Raw genomic sequence first — 20,434 nt, forward strand, 5'->3', positions numbered from 1 at the left:
TTAATTATCATTTAAAATGTGATAAGTTTTTTTCTTGTCAGATCGGCTTGAAAGGTTTTGTTGGGTTATCAGCAGGAGGTAAATGTCTTAAAAGCTTGTTAGATTTATTAGTTTACTGCAACTTGTTATTGATTTTTCTCCTTAAAATGGCAAAGTATAATTAAATTAAATGGTCATTTAAGTAACCTAGGGTTGGTGAAGTCTCTACCTTTCCATACCGAAGTAACATTACAAGCAAAAAATGACTAAATCATTTTTAAATGGCTGGCATGCCTTACACATGGCTTTCTATTTTGTACCTTGAGTGAAAACCACCCTACTTTTTACTATGGCTGCAACCAGATGCAATAATCAGATTATTGATTAATCTGATTATTTTTTGGAATGATTGTTTTGTTAATGAAATATTTGTAATTTGTGGTAAATGTCTGTTATAATTTTCCAGGGTCAAAAGGTGTTATCTTCCAACTCTTTATTCAAGTGTCTCTCTAGATAGCGGAATAGAGTGTATTCAGTTTGGTGTCATATCTGACAAAGAAAAGTAACATCTTCATATTAGTGAAGCATGCATCAGAAAATGTGGGGCTTTTTTTTGCACAAAATGACTTAAAAGGTTAATTGGTAATCAAAATAGTTGCAAATACATTTTCTGTTGGATGACTAATTGTTTCAACTTGAACACGTGCTTTTTCTCTCGCTTCTATTTAATACCAACCAAAACATTCCGTGTTAAAAAGCCTTTATTTTTTTCAATCTGTGACAGGAAAATGTTGTTGCATTGCAGCTGACTTCATGGTGCTGCAGAGCGGCGGGTCAGGGAGGCTGAATGAGTGTTTAGTGTCAGAGAGGTTCCTGCAGGGAGAAGTTACCATGGCAGGAGCTCTGCACTTCATCCTGCTGTTAGTTCTGCACTGTGGATCATTCCTCCTCGTTATTTCACTGAGATCCACCGTGGATCCAGATGCAGCTTTTCCTACAACTCAGAGTCCTTCTTCTGCAGGCAGAACCAACGGCACTGAGGTTCCCACCACAGGATTCACAACCAGTTATAGAAAGTCAACAGACAAACCTCCAGAAACCACCACAACTACTAAACATGTGACTGGAGATGATGGTAAAACAGTAGAGACAGCAGGGTCTACTAAAGACACAAAAGAAGAAGAGTTAGAAGAAGGTCCTTTGGAGTTGGGTGAGTGGATAATATTTATACTTTGGGATTTAATTGATTGTTTTATGCCTATGAAAACAATATATTTTATGGAAATTTCAGTGTGTCTGGTATTAAATAATGGTTAAATTAATCTCTGAAAAAGTCCTGCATTATATTATTTTTTACTTTGCCTTGGGGCAGTTGTGTTTTACAACCTGACTAATTGTTCACTGGTTTTATGTGTAACATTACTTTTCCCCTAATCAGAAACAGGCATGCTGGTCAAACTCCCCTGAGAACAAAGTAACCAGCACTTTAATTTGAGGAGAAAACGTGTTGTTTAGTTCGCATCTTTAGAAAAATGATGTACAAACTCGATGTTTGAGGGGTTCTGGGAATAAGAAAAGTTTCTCAGGTCCTTCAGACCAAACCTCAGTATGTCACAGTTTTCAAAGGTCAATGACCTATTGGTTAGGTTGCTCATGGTGACACTTCAGGATTTAAATAACCAGTAAATGGATCCGTATATTGTATATTCAGAGTGTAAAGAGCTCCGTCGGCTCTGCATATCTGCGGTCAGAGACTCTGTGTCCGAGGGGTTGGGGGAGGATGTTCCACATTCTACCCTGAAGCTGTGTGTTTTCTGCTGATGGAAACCAGATGGGCTGTGTGATGATTCAAAACCAGAAGAAAAAAAAAAAAAAAAAAGAACAAGACCCCTCACACTCCTCAAAACCAATCGTGTGGACTGCACACTCACTGACGCTGTGAGCTGCAGCTGAATGGCTGTAATGTAAATAGATAAACTCAGAATTTACATTTATCAAGTCTCAGATTTGGAATCCAGTTTGTGCTGCTTGGTGTAGTCCTCCATCATAAATGTAGTTATAACCTTTAAATCAGTGTTAAAGGAGTAGTTCAACATTTGGAAAAATACCTTTATTCACTTTTCTTGCAGATATTTAGACCAGAAGATTGATGCCTCTCTTAAATATTTCAGTTGAATTTGAAGCTTCAGCTGGTTAGCTTAGCTTAGCATCAAGACTGTAAACTGGGAAACAGTTAACCTGTCCAACGATCAAAAATCAATATATCAATATACTAATCTAACTCTGCAAGAAAGTGAACTAGTGATTTTTTTCATCCCTCAAAAAGTCAAGTTTATCTGTTCTGTAAACACCATTCATTCTGAAGACATGTTCCTCAAGCTGTTTCCTCCTATGCATGAGATTATTTGCAATGTTTGTAGAGAGGAGGTCCACCAGGAGCGTAAAGGTAGCAAAGAAGCCCAAAACCATCCAGAAGAAACCCAAACTCATCACCGAGAAGCCGAATTTTGTTAAGAAAACCAAACTTCAGGTCAAAGACAGCGTGAGCCAATCAGAGGCCTCGGAGACAGTCCCACGTATGTACAGAGGGGGGTTATAGCCCCCATGTATACAGTATGTCAGTCAGACAAGGGTCACATGTTCATGGCAAATAGTTTGAAGTGCTTTCACATGTGGGAGTTTACTGTTTCAGGACAAGTCAAGTGGTCTCTGGTGAGTTTTTTTGATCCATTGAAACTTTCTACACCAACTTCTTAAAGTTTAATGATGAATATAAAACTCACTGTGACCTGAATTGTCGGTCGATGCGAACTCAAACAAACCATAAAACTATTTGCTTATTTAACACAAAGTTCAGACCCAGATCTGATTCATGCTGAGTCAGCACATACTGTATATCTAAACCTTTATACTCTTAAGAAATGAATTCAATCTGCTACCTCCCAAATGTCTCACACTCACAACAAACACATCTCTGATAAGCTGTTGATAGGAAGACTGGGAGCAGCTCCAACCTAAACTAGAAGATGAGGCAATGACTGTAGTCACTTTGAATCAGGCATATGTTTCAATTTCTTTCAAATATATTTTCAACGTGCTATTTTGTGAAAATGAAGCCCTTTTAAAAGACGTGAAACACTGGAAATAATTGTAAAATTTAGCTCTAAAATAGAGATTTCATTGATCATATGAGGTTTCCTGTTTTTTCATCTTAAGAAATAATTGTCAAAGCCTGAAAAGAAATTGTGTTTTTATGTTTTTGCTGATGTAAGATCAGCTAAAAACAGCTGCCAGTCTTCTTGATACACAAACAGAGTTGATCAGAGAGCTTTCTGACCACAAAGATGTCCGTTATCTTTATTCACTGTCCTCTGCAGACATTGTACATGTCTCCAGACATATTCCTTTATAACATTAACCCTCAAACCAAGTCCCGATCTAAGAATTCATTATTAACATTGTGGTGGTACATTTTTGTGTCCTTAATTGCCGTAATCAACCACACATACACATCATGGTGTGGAGGTGGTTTAACAGTGTAGTTAGAGTTTCCTTTGGCTGGCATATCTCTAATTCAGTTTTTATACCAGCTGTTTTGTGTATTATGCCCTTGTAAATGTGTGTGTGTGTTCATACCAAGTCTTGTATATAAGTACATGCATGCATATTTGTGTGTGTGTGTGTGTGTGTGTGTGTGTGTGTGTGTGTGTGTGTGTGTGTGTGTGTGTGTGTGTGTGTGTGTGTGTGTGTGTGTGTGTGTGTGTGTGTGTGTGTGTGTGTGTGTGTGTGTGTGTGTGTGTGTGTGTGTGTGTATTGGAGCAGAAAATCAAGCCGACTGTGTGTACATAGAGTGTTTTTATTTAAAGCGGAAGGTCGAAGCAGCGATTAGCTCGTTGAGGTCGGCTGGAAATAAATGCTGAGTAAGCAACTTATTGTTTGATATTGTGTTTTTAAAAAATATATCTACGTAATGCAATCGTGACCAAACTGAAATGACACATTCCCATATAAGCTCCAAATGATTCTACACATTGGATGATGTCTATCCTATAGGTTATGTTTCAGCAATATAATCAATTATAACAGACATTTCTTAGTTATTATGCGTTTGACTCACATGCATTTTGCAAAACTAGAGCCTAGATATTACCAGACAGCATTCATTGAAAGGAATAGACACCATGAAGCCAGAAAGTCATGTCAAAAGAATCCAGAGAGATGAGATGTTTCTCTGATGAGGCATCGTATGTCTCCATCTTCCACTTGTGGTTCCTCCAAAGAGAAGAAAGAAGGCAAAAGGAAGTGAAAAAGGGGTTTGTGGATGTGAAAACTGAGACAGGAGAGACGGGGTTAAGGCCTCAGTTTCAGGAGAGTTAATAAAGCTCTTCTCTCAAAACCCACATTTTTCTCTAGTTGCATTTCAGGACCACCATGTGCTTCAAGGTTTTGCCCCCAAAACCCACAAACAATCTTAATTTATTTACCCAGATAATCAGCTTGGTGGTGAAATGCTCGACAATAAACCTCTCTGGCTCAGCTTCAGTAGCTTCAGAAGTGTCTGGTTTGGCAGGAATCCACCGGTCAACACCAACAAAGAACACAAATAGGTTTTTAAGAGCTCAGCAGAGATCCAGCTGGACCACAAGGCAAACTGGGGTGAACAGGTCTTTATAGTACACGCCACCTACATTAAGCATTCATTTATGCTGCTTCTATACTGTGGCCTGAGACTTTTTAGCAGCCAGTAACGCTTCTTGGCAGGAAGAGGCAGTTTGGACCGAGCTGACCCCTCCAGACAATGAGAGTCTGTCTGAGGCTTTAACACGACAGCAGAGGACCACGATAGGAAAACATACTCAAGTAAAAACATAAAGTAATTCCTCATTTCATGTTTATGATGATGGTGGTGCAGAGCGTAGTCTGACATCTCTCTGAAGTCTCCAACAGGAGTCCAGTTGTGGTTTATATATGGTTATTATAATAGCTTTAGCATATATATATATATATATATATAACATATATATATATATATATATATATATATATATAACATATGTTCATTCTCATCACACATCCAGTGAGCTTTCTGAACTGTATGGAAGTTCCTGCATTCATTCATTCATTCATCTTTATTTCTTCCCAGTCCTTTGAAACATTAAGAAAATGCATCTCCTTAAAAAGTGTTATATAATTCATGTGCATTATATAACATTTAAAGATATTTAAATATATAAACAGTATTTTCTGTCCTTTCCTCTCTTTTAAGTGATTTGAATTGCACTTAGACTTGATCTTGTGATCTCTCAGCTCTCATTTGTGTGTGTTTGTAGCTGCATTGCGTGCAGTGTGCAACACTATTATGAAAACAATCTTTTTACCTTGACTGTTTTCATTTGACTCAAACTGCTTGCATGTGCAAAACTTAAACCGTAGAACTTAAACTGAGGTTTACTTTGCTGCTCTGCCTTCTACTGTCATGTTATAATAATATTATTATATATATTAATATTATATAATATAAGTGTGAGTTAATATTTGTTGACTGTGTCAGAATGTCCTCCTCTGGGTCTGGAGTCACTGAAGGTCAAAGACAACCAGCTGAGAGCGTCTTCCTACAAACGCAGAGGCCTCGGCCCTCACCGCGGCCGACTCAACATCCAGGTAACAACGCAGACACAACTAAAAACTATATCTATAACATGCTGCCTGCAGAGCACACACATCACCCTGTGTTTCCTGTGTGTGTGTGTGTGTGTTGCAGTCTGGGATAAAGGACGGCGACATCTACGACGGCGGCTGGTGTGCTCAGCACAGAGACAGGAAGCAGTGGCTGGAGGTCGACGCCCGCCGGCTGACTCGCTTCACCGGTGTCATCCTGCAGGGCCGCAGCTCCATCTGGAGGTCAGTACTGAAGGTCAGAGTCCATACGGTGGCAGAGTGGACGCTGGGAAATGTAGTTTTGTAGAGGAGTTTACTCTGGGGAAAAAAAGGAATCGACTTTTTATTTAGATTTTCAAGCACTTACCAATAACATTAAAGCTTAAAGTCAGCAGTGTACTTTTACTTTTATTGTTATATTTTAAAACATAAATACCAGGCTTCCCTCTGTCTTCCTTGTTTTCTCTTCCTGCTGACCCCAGGTAATCATTTGTGATTAATCCTTTAAATAGAACAATTGATAAATGCGTAATTGTTTTCTCTATTGGTTCATCTTATTTTGGACTTGCACTGTTTTTCTGCACATCCTGTGTTTTGATAAGTACTAAAGAACTTCATGTGTCACTCTCACTCACAGTTGGAACGTGGTGCATTCCTACAAGGTGCAGTTCAGTAACGACTCGTTTGTCTGGAGGCCGTCTATGAACGGGACGGAGGAGGCTGTGAGTCAACGTTTTATTCTTCTTTTTTTTTTTTTTTTTTACAACATTCAAAATGAACTCCTTTCTCTCTCCTTCTTTGTGCATTTTCCTGCCTTCACTTTACAAGCTGGTTGACATCCTTATCACAAGCTCCTCATCAGTCTCTCAAGGCTTTTATATATAATGGTGGAAACAACTTGTTGGTGAAATACACTGTAAGGATTTTCATTTTATAATTTTCTTTGCAAAAGGTTGCATCTTTTGGATAAGCATTTACAATATGTTAGTGTGAAAGTGTTAAGGTATAAGTATTTTATAGTAGAAGGCTTAAATGAAAGTAAAACACTTCATGGTGCTAGTTTACTGGCTTTCAGTCACTCAGAGAGTAATATGATAAATCAATTCATAAACTCAAGTGTTGTTGACCTAACAATTAGAAGATGCAGTACATTCATTTCGGGGAATGTTATAGGCAACTTTTGGTGACATTTTATTTTATGGCTATACTTTATTTTTTCTTAAAGCATACTGATGCCACGCCACAAAAAGAAAAACGGATCGCATTATTAATGAAAAAGTTTATTGTTACAACAAGATGTTTTTCACATTATAACAAGATATTCTCAGTTTATTACAACATACAAACCTTTCACATTATAAGAAACTTTTCCTGTTATAATGTGAAAGGTTTCATGTTATAACAAGATAAATAATATAATCATAAATAAGATAAGATAAGATAAGATAAGATAATCCTTTATTAGTCCCGCAGCGGGGAAATTTGCAGGCTTACAACAGCATAGAGTAAAGTGCACACAAGAGACATAGTAGAAGAAGACAAGATAAAAAATGAAAAATAAAAAATAAAATAAAACAAGTATTATAAATAAGCAATAAAAAAAACAGTAGAAAAAACAAGAGAGTTTATTTATTGTAACATGATAAGTTTATGTGTTTTAAGAACTGGAACAAAACTTGTAACACCATGAAAAAGATATTGTTATAGCAATAAACTTTAATAAACTTTTAATATTTTCATGTTTTCTACACCAGAAAGAGAACTTTATCATGTTACATGTTATAACAAGATAAATAATATAATCATAAATAGTTTATTTATTGTAACATGATAAGTTTATGTGTTTTAAGAACTGGAACAAAACTTGTAACACCATGAAAAAGATATTGTTATAGCAATAAACTTTAATAAACTTTAATAAACTTTAATAAACTTTTTCTAATAAACTTTATCATAAATAACAAGATAAATAATAAATCATAAATAGTTTATTTATTGTAACTTTTCATGTTTTTAAGAACTACAAAACTAGAAAGAAAAAGAATTTTATCATGTTTTATAAACTTTATAAGAGCATCTAAATGTTTTCTAGGGCATTTTTTATCCATAAGAGCATCTAAAAGGGCATTTTTTCTTTCTTTGGAACATGAGGTTCTTTGGAACATGAGGTTCTCTTTCGTCATGGTTACAATAAATCATGACAACCAATGTGATGCTTTAAAAACTAAACAAAAACAACTAGTTTAGTCTTCAGGTTTGAAACAGGGACAGGTCTCCTATGATCACACCCAATATTTAGTTAGTTATTCAAATGATGGGGTGCTGCGGGAAAATGAAGAGGAGCGTGAGTCGGAGCACCGGGACCGGGACCGGACCGGGACCTCCTCACCGGGGTCCGGTATGAGGAGCGGCTGGCGGCGATGAGAGTTGTTGCAAAGTGGATGCTGAGAGAGAGGAGGGAGGAGGAGGAGGTGGAGGAGGAGGAGGAGGAGGAAGGAGATCTCTGCTCCAACATACTGTCCTCCTTCATCAGCAGCCTGGAGCACCGACAGTGGGAGAGCGTACGGGAGAGGATGAGAGAGCCGGTAAGAAGCCTCTCCTCTGCACAAACACATTATATATCTGTGCTTTTTTTTAGTGTTTTTATTTAATTAATATATCTGTTTTTATTTAATTAAATTGCATATGTGCAGACATTTTTAAAGTGAATTAACAGCAAATCTGTTTTCTGATCAAATCTTTACTCATGCAAACTTGTAGCTTTAATTGCATTTGATGTGCAGACATTCATGGTGCAACAGGCAAAAATAAAGTGATTAAACAGAATTGTTGATGAAAAAACAGGCAAAAATTGATTAAACTTGAGTCATAAAAAGTTTATAATATTATATGGTTTTTTTTGTTCTTGAAACTGTATAATCTCATAATATTTGCTTTACTTACTGTAATGTAACATTACACTCAGGCTGTCGTAAATTTAAGGGCTTTAATTTGCCTCAATTTGTGTGATTAAGACTCTAGTTTCTAAAATATATCAGACATTGATATGATAGAACCTTTAGGCTTTCACTTTGTTTTGTTTAGATCTTATTCAATTGTTTCAAAGCTTAGATACTTCACCTTAATTCAATACGAAAAAAGCTTCTGTTAGACCCAGACTGTTAAATTAGTTGAATAACTTTATTATGTTTTTGTTCAAGTTTGAAGACAGAATCTGGAGTTAAATGAAGTCCAGAATGGTCGATATTTAACGGTGCTTTTCCCTTCCAGCTGACTCAGGCTCACCTGGCCCAGGTGTCTAGGAGGATCGTCAGGGTGGTGTCCGAGCTGGTCTGCCAGGTGCTGGTCCCGGCCCTGATGTTCCATCTGCAGGCCCGAGAGGCGATTCAGAGCAAAGACAGCAGGTAGGAAGATCCACCTCCCAGTCCTAAACACTGCAGGCATCAAACTCCCACATTCTCCTGCAGTATTTCTGTTCATACTTAATCGTTGCGTGTAACAGCTCTCTAAAGTTAGAATTTGCTGTTTTTGCTGTATATTTCATGCATTTTGTACTATTGATCAAACACAAACTAGAAATTTAAAGATGTGTCTTTGGGCTCTGGTTACCTTCAAAAAAATTCAAGGATCATTTATTGTCATCATGCAACACAGGAAATTCATGACAAACAGAAATAGCAGGACATTCCTGTAGTGCATTTTTTGAATTGACATCATAAGGAATGTAAACAGAAGCAATAAAAACAATTATCTGGGCGGATAATGTGGCAAACAATTGTTATTTGCAGCCCTAAAAGATAATTTGCTGTTGCATATATATTTTGCTTTGATTGAGGCTGTGACTTCTACCGGCACTGATTGACAAATATGTGATTTGAACTATCATAAACATAAATTGCCAAGCGTGATCAACCTAATCAATAACTGTTTTGTTTCCTTGCAGATCCTCCCCTTTGATGTTGAAACCCATCTTTAAAGATTCTCTCCTGAGGTATAGTGCGGCCGATGAAGAAAATCTGGCCAGGTCCTTGTGCAGCTCGACCTCCCACCCGTCCGCCAAGAGCATGCTGGGAGAAGTAGTCCAGCAGGTGGACCAGGGCCAGTCTGTGCTCTCAGACTCCAACCCGCCTCTTGAAACCTCTGCTGTGGTGAGTGCAGAGCAAGACCAGGAACAGGCGACAGACGGGGCCCTCACCAAGGCGGCCTCATCGTACGACGTCGAACAGTTTCTGGATTCTGCAACGGGCGAGGTGATCTCACATATCGTTGAAAGCTTGGATAAATCTCAAGAGATGACAGAAGCTGGCGAGAAGACAGGAAGTGGTGCTGTCAAAATCCTGAAAGGCCTGGCCGACGAAATTAAATGCTCAAGGGAAGAAAGAAAAGAGTTCGATCTGGACAGTTTGGTTGGCTCTTACTTCTGCTGCTGGTTCCTTTATGAGAAACTAGAAAAAGTAAGAGGGCTCTTTAGAAAAAGACAAAAGGATGGAACAACACGGAAGGTGAACTCTGAAGTCAGCGATGGATCACCTCTCCAGGACACGGAGACAACCTATCCGCTGACCGTGTCCTCTGCCGAGGTCCTCAAAGACCTATCATCTAGCAGCTTTCGTGTTAACAGCCTGGAGGTCCTGAAGGAATTCCTCACGAAGTCACTGATGGGGTTTTCCATGCAATGCACCAAGGTAATTGCCGCCCAGCCTGAAGCCTCCGTGGAAGTTGTGGCCTCCGAGATGCTGGACACCGTAGTAAGCACCGTAAACCAAATGTGCCAGCCACAGACGAGGAAAGTGACCTTCCAAAGGCAAGGGTCTGAAGAAAACATCACCATGTCTGAGGACCAAGTAGCCTCCACGGCATCGGTGCTAAAAGGCACCCTGCAGGATACGCTGAGGAAGTTTTTCAACCCCTGCAAAGAGGCTTTGGACTATCTGTTGGACGACCAAGCGGAAATGGGATCTTTGTCTGACTTGGCGGATGGTTCATGCGAGTCCAGGGTCAACGACATGGCGGTTGTGGTGAAGTCTCTCCTGGACGATGCAGAGCAGACGTCGAGACAAGACGACAGCGGCGTCCAGGGTACTGAAGCGCCACTGACGGGGCTGGAAGAGCTGATCGGCCGGGACCAGCTGTTCACCTTCTCTAAGATGCTGGCCGACAAGGTCACCGGTATGTTCCACCAACAGGCAGAGAGCGTTCCCAAGTCGCTGGATCCCGGCAGGAAGGCGTGGTCCGATTCAGAACTCAGCGAGTCGACAAGAACTCCCGCTGGTGTCATCAGGCCCACTGAGCAGGTGTACGTGTTCGTGGAGGAAGCCGTGAAACGACTGCTGACTTCGCTCGTCTTCCCTCCGCCATCCTGGGGGATGGGTCACATGATCCAGGTGCAAAGCGGCGCCTCGTCTGCCGCCGACTGGGCAGCGTCGGGTCAGAAGTACGAGGCCGTCATCGGTGTCTACAGTGATCTGATGACACGCCAGGTGATAAGAAGCCTCGACGACACGACTGCAGCCTCCGGGTTTAAGCGGGATGTCACCAAAAGACAGAGGAGGACGAGCGCCATCCGTTTCTTCGAGGAGCTTCCGAACAAGATCAGGACGAACTGGAGGACTCTGACCAACAAGGACAAAAAGTCATTTTAACATTTATGTCTAAAGATTTCACCCTGAACCCCAACCTCCCCCCATTCCACCCCAAACCAAAACCTGAATTCCTCATCCCCATCCCATCCCCCCATCCTCTCATAGGAGTGGATATTAACCTGACACCTCATTCACTTCCAGTTGGCCCTGACGCTTCTACGAAATTGCACCTTTACTTTTCCATGAAAAATAAAGACAAAAAAAGGTTTTCAATGTCATCAGCATTTGACTATTTTTTTTTTTTTACATCTAATAGAGTTAGTTGCAGTAGAAGTCGTTGGTATAACTCGATCTCTGTTGTCAGTTCAAGACTTGTGAGGAACTCTTCTTTCAACCTTATTTGTCATCGAAGGGCAATTTCATAGCTAGGACAATAAATACACAAAGCCTACACTGAGATTGCGACGCCAGCAGATCACAGAAAATGTGAATCCAAACTCAATGTAGGATTTGTACAAAAGCATCACAAGGGTCTTATCCACATGGAACACTGACAGTTTACGATGGTCAACAGTTGTTGCTGGCTTTTTTTGTAAAGCATCTCTGTGTTGGAGTTGGAAAAACAGCTGCTTATAAAGTCATCAACTCGCACTCTTTTATTTTTCATATACTATTTCACTGCCTAGTTCTGTCTTAAAACTATAAATATGACGAGTAAATACTTACCTATGACAACTGAACACTCCATTTTCCCTAAATTATAGTAATTAATCAGATAGTGCTGCTAAGGAACTACACCAGTAAGTTATAAGAACATTTTCAACAAAATTTGTAGGAAACTTGCTACTTGCTAACGTGTGAAATGAAATATCATATTCTGTCAGTGTTAGAGAGGAGAAAGTTGAGCTGCTCTTCATTTAGTATGTTTTACTGGCTTTTGGCACATTTCATTTTAATCATTTTATTGCACATTTTTAAATGGTTCATTTTTTGTTCTACATATATTAGTAAAGGCTTCATGTCGACACTCCTGCACTTGATGTGTATTGTCAGTTAAGGGAAGAAAAATAAGAAAAGGAAAATCATTACAGTGTTATTTACCCACAAGCTGTCAACACCATTCCAACAAGGCCTGTTAAGGAAAGTTTGGTTACAAAATGTTAATTGAAGCACATTGCAAATATTGTACTTGTACACAAATTACATTTTTTCTTTGACAGCAATATTAATAATAATGCATCCTGCTTTCTCCATAACCTCAGTGACATGGCTGTATGATCGGGTTAAATTATAAATCTCCTTTGCTGTTTTTTTTTTATTCAAGATGCCAAAACAGGTTTGGAAACTATGCAGCCGTGGTTGGGTTTGTTTATTTGAGTGGTCTTTGAGGCGTGTGTCCAAGCTGACCATGAGAAGACGTTTTTTCCATGCGGCGTCGGACTGGTTTAAATGTTGTTGAGAGACAAATGAGCAAAAAAGAAACACACCTTTTCATAAGTTTATAGGTCTTCTTGGATTTTATTATACACTTGTTGCAAAGAGAGGAGAAGTAGAAGTACATATCAGAAAGAAAAACATCAAATCAGAAGAAGCTGACAAATACGGCTAAAATATCACCTTTTATATGGATTATATGTTTTATGGAGTATTGTTTTCAGTAGTTCTTTAGATTTTTTTGGGATGATTAAACAATTTAGGCTGTGGATGGACAGGAGGAGGGATGGCATCATGAGAAAAGTCCCTGGCATTGTGATTTCATATTTAGCATCTAAAACCACGTTGTCTCCCACAATACTCTGAAGATTCCTTGTATTTCACCACGTCTCCTTGTGCTGCAGGTGTTTGAGGGAAGCCAGGACTTGGAGACACCGGTCCTCGCCCTCTTCAACACTTCCACGGTGGCCCGCTACATCCGGATCAACCCTCAGACCTGGTACGAGAACGGGACGCAGGGCGACATCTGTCTGAGAGCCGAGGTGCTGGGCTGCACACTCCCAGGTACAGGAAGCCAACTGCTGGAGACAGTGATTATTTACATTTCATTTGATTATTTTACATTATGCTTCGTCGTTACACACATACCTTTACGGTTATCACAGATCCAAATAACATCTACGCCTGGCAGACAGAGCCAACAGAGTCTAGAGACAAACTGGACTTCAGACACCACAACTACAAGGAGATGAGAAAGGTAAGACGATTGTGTTTAAGAAGAAGACAGTCACGACATGTTCTTCAATCTGCTTACTGAGGTTTTACGATTTCTTGGCCTGCATAGAAAAGCTTTTCTATCAAGTGGTATTTTTTTTATAAATAAAACTCCAGCCCCGTGTAGACACACCTACCAGTTTTTGGTTTTTGCAGCGAGCCTAAGAAGCTCCCACAGTGTGTGTGGTCTGGTCTCAGTCTGACCAAAAACAAATATTATGGGAGGCTTCACTCCTTCATGGCAGCGTCCTCACTGAGCTGTCACCACCAGCGGTCTGGTTGGAGACACCGTCCTGCATCTGATGGTCAGAAAAACAGCCCACAGAAACAAACAGACATCCTCGTTCAGCATTTTAACACAACTTAGACAGGGTCAGACATTAGTGCAGGCTTATAGGGGGGCTGAGAAGACATGATGATGTCATCCCCTTCAGTTACCTCATTGAGATGTACAGAAAATGTTCTGCTACAGGAGATAAATCCTCCACATCAATATCTCCAACTACAACAAACGGCAATCAGTGCAGGTCCTTTTAAAAGCCTTAAATTAACATGACAAACATATATGTCTTTTTTTTTTCAGGTTGAATTCATGATATGTCCACACCATATGAATCAATTACTGTTCAGTGCACAAATATTTAACGCTGACTTGAATCTTATTTTTTGTTAAAAGACTACAAATTAGAGTATTTGAGAAAGGACAAAGCTGTGTTTTTTTATTGTGCATGTTTTAAAGCGTTTGTTTCAAGGTTTATGGCTTTTAGTTTCTATAGATGTCACACCTTTATGAGTGGGCAGATTACTAGATAATGGGCCCCTGGGCACAGACTTTCAAAAGGCCCCGCCACCAAACTTCTTTTCGTAGTTGATTTGCGTCTCTTTGTAGTTGTTTTATGTCTCTTTGGGGTCATGTTGTGTCTCTCTGAAGTATTTTGGTGTCACTGTGGTCATTTGGTGCTTTTTATTAGGTGTTTTTTTGTCTCTTTGGGTCATTTTGTGTCTCTTTTTGTGTCCTTATTAGTTTCTTTGTGAGTCTCTTAGCAGCGGTTTTGTAACTCTTTGGATTCTTTTTATGTTTCTTTGTGGTCATTTTGAGTCTCTTCCTCTTCCTTCTCTTTGAGAGACATTTTGTAGGCTCCGGGGCCCCTGACACTTTAGGCACCTAGGCCTGTGCCCGGTAGGCCTGTTCAGTAATCCATGACTCACTTCTTCTGTAGTGTACTTTTTTACAGACTATATTAAATTAAACACTGTTTTGAGTCTAACACACGTTCACACCGGTAAAAGACAAAAAAGTGAAACGTGTGTTGTTGTTTCCCAGTTGATGAAGTCGGTGAACGAGGCGTGTCCTGACATCACCCGCATCTACAGCATCGGGAAGAGTTACTCGGGTCTGAAGCTCTACGTCATGGAGATCTCTGACAACCCTGGAAAACACGAGCTGGGTGAGACACACTGGAGACAGATGTGAAGATGTGGAACTTTCAAAAATCTACCACACCTGTTTAAAAAGCAACAACCTCATTCTAAGGTTCATCAAATCTAAAATCTAGAAGATCCAATTGGTAATTTGACATCATTTTTATCAACCAAAAGCTCAAAATTGTTCAACCTCAAAGACATTCTTTTTTAACTTAAATTGCAGTCTTCCACATGCTGCATAGCTGCCACACTGCTTCCAGCATAATTTACTCCAGTGAGGGTAATATCATTTGCGATCTCATAATCTAAGGGGTCAGAGGGGACTCCTGCAATGGCAGCCACTGTATCCCAAACTCTGCAAAACTACACAGTCCAGCACTGTGTGAAACATAAACCTACACAGACCAGAGTTCGCCGTTCGTTTGCTCTGAGATCTACAAATGTTTTCGTTGGCCTGCTCAGATCTGCCCACATGGCAGCAGAGTGGAGAGGTTTCTTCCCGCCAAAACACATGGCAGTGAAGGCAGCACGGAGGAGCAGAAGGAGAGGGAAAAACCATGGCCGTCTATTCAGTGTTTAAAGTTTGTCAGATATCAAACGTAGGCTAACCCTCTCAACTGCAAAGAACTCTGATATTTCAGCTTGTTTAAATGGCTTTAAAAAAGACTAAAATGAGACTTAGTGAAATGCATGATCATTCAACCACAACAAGAATACAGAAATCATCAAAACTGGCATTGACTTCCTGTCCCATGTCTGGAGATAATTGCTAGTCTTCACAAAGGAAAATCTTAGTTCCCCCTCCGATCTGCTCACTCGGTGACCTGATTTTTCTTTTCTTAATCCACCCCAAATATTTATTTTTTCCAGGGACCAGCGTTGGTTTTGTGCGGTCTTTTGTTCCATGTGTTAGAAAGATCTGCTCCGACTTTTCCCATCATCTGCTATGTCTGTGGTTAAGGTTGGAACATGCAAACTGGTTTCAAAGTAAATGTCATCCACTGAGGGTGGATTATATGTTGAAAACTTTTATGTGTTGATGCTGCTGTGTTGGCTGGGCCGCTGATACTTGTTTTGTTTCTCAATGTGTCTAACTGGACATTAGATAAAGTAATAAATAAATCACAAATAGGTATTACACATTAAAGGGTTAAATTCTTAAAGTTAAAGTGTGTTACTTAAAGCAAACATAGGCAAAGTCTGAAAAACACATCTGTGCCACATCCAGACAAAAACTCACTTTCAACCTTAAAGATTCTTTGATTTTTGTTAAATGTTGCTGTTTAAGTTGTTCCACTCAAAATGGCAGAACCAAAAACATAGATCCAAGAACCTCAGTAGTGCTTCCAGCTCCAGTTATTGAAGTTAAGCCATCTCCATATAGAGTTGTCAAGTCCAGGGTTTTATATGTGTTTGCGAGCTGAAACCTCCTCCTCATAAACGGTGTGAGGAGGACGTGTGAGATTTCAGAGCCGCCTGTCAATGAATGCAGACCAAAAAAGGAAACAGATCCAGGTCTCTCCATGTGGTCTGTGAGAGAGGTATTTTGAAAAGCACAGATCTTGTGAGAGTAGGAAAGTTTTTTAGGATGATGTAGCACGCTGCTTTCCTGGTTGTAGATAGACTTTTCTGTTTGAACTCATTTTGACTTTGTAAAAACATGTAAATACGTAATAGAACCAGTGCTCCTGAGTTCATTCTCGTTTCTGTGTTTTGCTGACCCCCTGCAGGAGAACCAGAGTTCAGATACGTTGCTGGGATGCATGGAAACGAGGTTCTGGGCCGAGAGCTTCTCCTCAATCTGATGCAGTACATCTGTCAGGAGTACAAGCGGGGCGACCAGCGCATCGTCCGCCTCGTCAAAGAGACTCGCATCCACCTGCTGCCCTCCATGAACCCTGACGGATACGAGATGGCCTTTAAAAAGGTGCCTGTGCATTCAGACAGAGATTGTGTGGTTGTCTCTATGGCAACATGACGGTGACGGCTCTATTCCCACTCTCTCTCTGTAATGTGCAGGGCTCAGAGTTGGCAGGTTGGGCCTGGGGTCGTTACAGCTACGAAGGTTTCGACATGAACCACAACTTCGCCGACCTCAACTCGGGGATGTGGAACGCCATCGAGGTGGAGACGGACCAGTCCAAACTCATCAACCACTACTTCCCCATACCCGAGATGTACACCTCCGAGGAAGCCTTTGTAGGTTTTGTATACACACATCATTCACCATGACACATCGACGTGGACTAGAGGAGCCCTACGTAAAAACATATGAGCATATAAACTGAGCGGAGTCCATCTCCTGACTGAATCTCCAGGTGGCCTCAGAGACCCGAGCTGTCATCAACTGGATGCAGGACATCCCTTTCGTTCTCGGTGCTAACTTCCATGGCGGAGAGCTGGTGGTCACCTACCCGTATGACATGACCAAGGACTGGGCGCCACGCGAGCACACGCCCACTGCCGACGAGAGCTTCTTTCGCTGGTTGGCCACGGTGTACGCCAGCACCAATCAGGTAAAAAAAAAAAACATCCTCTTCCTCGTGTCACTTCCTGCTGCCATATTTTTAATGGCGCTACTAAGAACGCAACATTTGACTGTTTCTTGAATATATAAACAGGTGATGTCCAACCCAGACCGGCGGCCCTGCCACAACAAAGACTTCATCAGATACAACAACATCATCAATGGAGCCGATTGGCACAACGTACCAGGAAGTAAGAATGTGTCAAAGTAAATGTATGTGTGAACTTGTGGGATTTAAAGCAAGTATTTTATACAATTGTTATATTTATGGGTATAGTAGAATATGGTTTTCGTTCCATAATCAGGTGAGATTTTGGTCTGCAGGTGACAATCTCAGTGCCGAATTTTATCTCTTCATATCATCTAGTCAACTTTTAATATTTCACAAGAAACCAGCAGCAATGAAATGAAACAACACCATAGGGGGACTCCGACAAAGGAAGAAAACTTGAATGAAACTATCTATTTCTGTGTTTGTTTCTCTCTCCTTGCAGGTATGAATGATTTCAGCTACCTGCACACCAACTGTTTCGAGGTGACGGTGGAGTTGTCCTGTGATAAATTCCCTCATGTCAGTGAGCTTCCCATCGAGTGGGAGAACAACAGAGAGTCTCTGCTGGTTTACATGGAGCAGGTCTGTCGGCTCTGTTTGAGTTCTGCTAAGATGTAGATTCTTTACACTCTTTGTCTTTTCATCTTCAGTTCCTCTCCCTTGATCTTTGTTTTCCCTCTTTTTTTCTGTTGTACGCTATATTTTCATAACCTTCTTATCATTTTTATCCTTCCTATGATTATTAAATAAAATAGTCAGGTGGATATCCCTTCCTAAAATAAAGTTAGAATTTATCTTCTTTCTTTTCCAATGCATTGCTATTTTGTTTCTACAGCAACAATAAAAAAAACTGTCTCTTTGTTGTTGTTGTTGTTGTTTTAGGTCCACCGTGGAATAAAGGGGGTGGTTCGTGACAAAGATTCAGAGGCTGGTGTAGCAGATGCCATCATTAAAGTCGATGACATTGATCATCATATTAGATCAGGTACAGTCGTACAGCTCACATCACATACCTGTTCTCATCAGAGGAAAGTATCATTGTAATACGTTGAATACGTCTTTAGTTTGACATAAAAAGTAATTGTATAGTATGCCACAAAAAATGTGATTAAAAGTCATAGTTTATAGTAAATCATACTATAGTATAGTAGTATATATTCTTATAGTATATAGTGGTATAAAGTATTGCATAAAAAAGTCCCAAAAAATCATAGTAGAGTATGACTCAATGTCTCAAAAATGTCATAGTATATTATGTCATGAAAGGTGTATTTAATAAAAAATGTCATAGTAGAGTATGGCATAAAAATATCATGTTTTTTTATTAAATAATCATGGTATAGTCTGTCATAAGCTGACATAAAAAGTCATGATATAGTAAGTCAAAAAACTGTCTCAAAAATGTCATACTATAATATCATGTAAGATCATTTTATAGTATGTGAATAAGAAAATTATAAAATATCATAAAAAATTCATAAAAGTCATAGTATCTGTATATAATATGTTATAAAAAAGCAACATATAATTTTATTAAATAGTCATAATATAGTATACTGTAAAAAGTGACAAATAAAGGCGTGGTATAGAATGCTATGAAAGAAGTGAAAAAAGTTATAGCATCAAATGTAACATTAAAAGAAATCATAGTATAGTATGTCATAAAAATGTCTCAAAAATGTCATCCTAAAGTTTGCCATAAAAATGTAACAATAAAAGTTACACCAAAGTCATAGTATAGTATGTCATAAAAATGTCATTAATAAAAGTCATGAAAAAGTCACACTATATATTATGCCATAAAGAAAATGTCATAATGAAGTCATAGTATAGTATGCCCTAAAAACTGAGATAAAAATGTCAAAATATAGTATGTCATACATTTTTGTTAAAAAAGTGCCATGCTCAGAGCAGGAACATCTCAGCCACGAACAATATATGAGTATTCAATTTCAACAGTTTTCATCATATTCTGAGTGTTACTTCCATCACTGCCCATGATCCCTCCTCACTAACAATGTCTGCTGTCTTTCCTTTTTCCAGTTGCCGATGGCGACTACTGGCGTCTGCTGAACCCCGGTGAGTACCGGGTAACGGCCAGCGCAGAGGGCTACCTCCCATCCTCCCGCACCTGCCAGGTCATGTACGACCACTACCCAACAATCTGTGACTTCCGCCTCACCAAGATGCCCAAACAGAGGCTAAAGGACATTTTGGCGAAGGGGGGTAAACTCCCCAAGGACCTGCAGCTTCGGCTGAGACAGCTCCGCCTGCGTAAGCTCCGTGCCACCACCAAGGCCATCAACCAGAGGCGTACGGGCTCTGCTGCCAGACGGGCAAAGAGGATGTGATCGATGATGGAAGATAGTATGAGGACAAAGCTGGACTTGATTTAGTTCACTCTGGGTTCAGAGACACCCATCTTCACTGGATTCATGTCACTTTTGAAAAGAAAATTTATGTTTCATATTCTGCTGTGGAGCAGCAGAGCAGCTGGGGAAACAGTTCCTCACTTAATGCCAGTGTTGTGGTGGTTTTCTGAATTTTAAAATGAATGACCAGGAGGATAAAGTGTTGACTTTCAGCCGTCGAGGTGTTTCCATTCAGGATTTGTACACATTTTATACACTGCAGCAGTCTTAATACCTGTGTTATGGAGCAGAATGGTTGTTGGAAGAAGCCCTCACTTATTTGGATTGGTCATTAAAAAAAACCAATCGTCATCAAACTGGATGTGGTACCTTGTTGTTAAATGCCTGAACTCCATAAAACATGACATAAGTAAAATGATAAAAAAGACTGCCATTAAAAAGTCTTGGTATTGTTTGTCATGAAAAACAGTCACAAAAAGCCATGGTATAGTATGTTATGAAAAAGTGCCTTAAAAGGTCATGGTATAGTATGTCATAAATAATGGCTGATAAAAAGTCATTTTGTATTGTGTCATAAGAAGTGCCTTGAAAAAGGCATAGCATAGTATGTTGCAAAAATGTCATAAAACAT

General features: G+C 39.8%; 1 protein-coding gene across 1 annotated transcript; it reads left to right on the top strand.

Annotated features, from left to right (window-relative positions):
* Nucleotides 1-859: 859 nt before the first annotated feature.
* On the top strand, nt 860-20,380 carry LOC129089714 (probable carboxypeptidase X1). Its single transcript, XM_054597049.1, has 14 exons — nt 860-1,189; nt 5,531-5,640; nt 5,741-5,880; nt 6,275-6,359; nt 13,058-13,217; nt 13,319-13,410; nt 14,752-14,875; nt 16,583-16,779; nt 16,872-17,051; nt 17,171-17,368; nt 17,474-17,570; nt 17,874-18,013; nt 18,314-18,416; nt 19,475-20,380. The coding sequence occupies exons 1-14, from the start codon at nt 871-873 to the stop codon at nt 19,780-19,782; spliced, it is 2,253 nt and encodes a 750-aa protein (XP_054453024.1). The 5' UTR covers nt 860-870; the 3' UTR covers nt 19,783-20,380.
* The last annotated feature ends 54 nt before the right edge of the window (nt 20,381-20,434 follow it).

Source organism: Anoplopoma fimbria, chromosome 4 (genome assembly GCF_027596085.1).
Source record: "Anoplopoma fimbria isolate UVic2021 breed Golden Eagle Sablefish chromosome 4, Afim_UVic_2022, whole genome shotgun sequence".
Lineage (NCBI taxonomy): Eukaryota > Metazoa > Chordata > Actinopteri > Perciformes > Anoplopomatidae > Anoplopoma > Anoplopoma fimbria.

Coding starts and splice junctions, on each gene's coding strand:
- LOC129089714 (XM_054597049.1), top strand. CDS start 871: ATGGCAGGAGCTCTGCACTTCATCCTGCTGTTAGTTCTGCACTGTGGA. Junction 1,190..5,530: donor AGAAGGTCCTTTGGAGTTGG/GTGAGTGGATAA, acceptor TGACTGTGTCAG/AATGTCCTCCTCTGGGTCTG. Junction 13,411..14,751: donor ACTACAAGGAGATGAGAAAG/GTAAGACGATTG, acceptor GTTGTTTCCCAG/TTGATGAAGTCGGTGAACGA.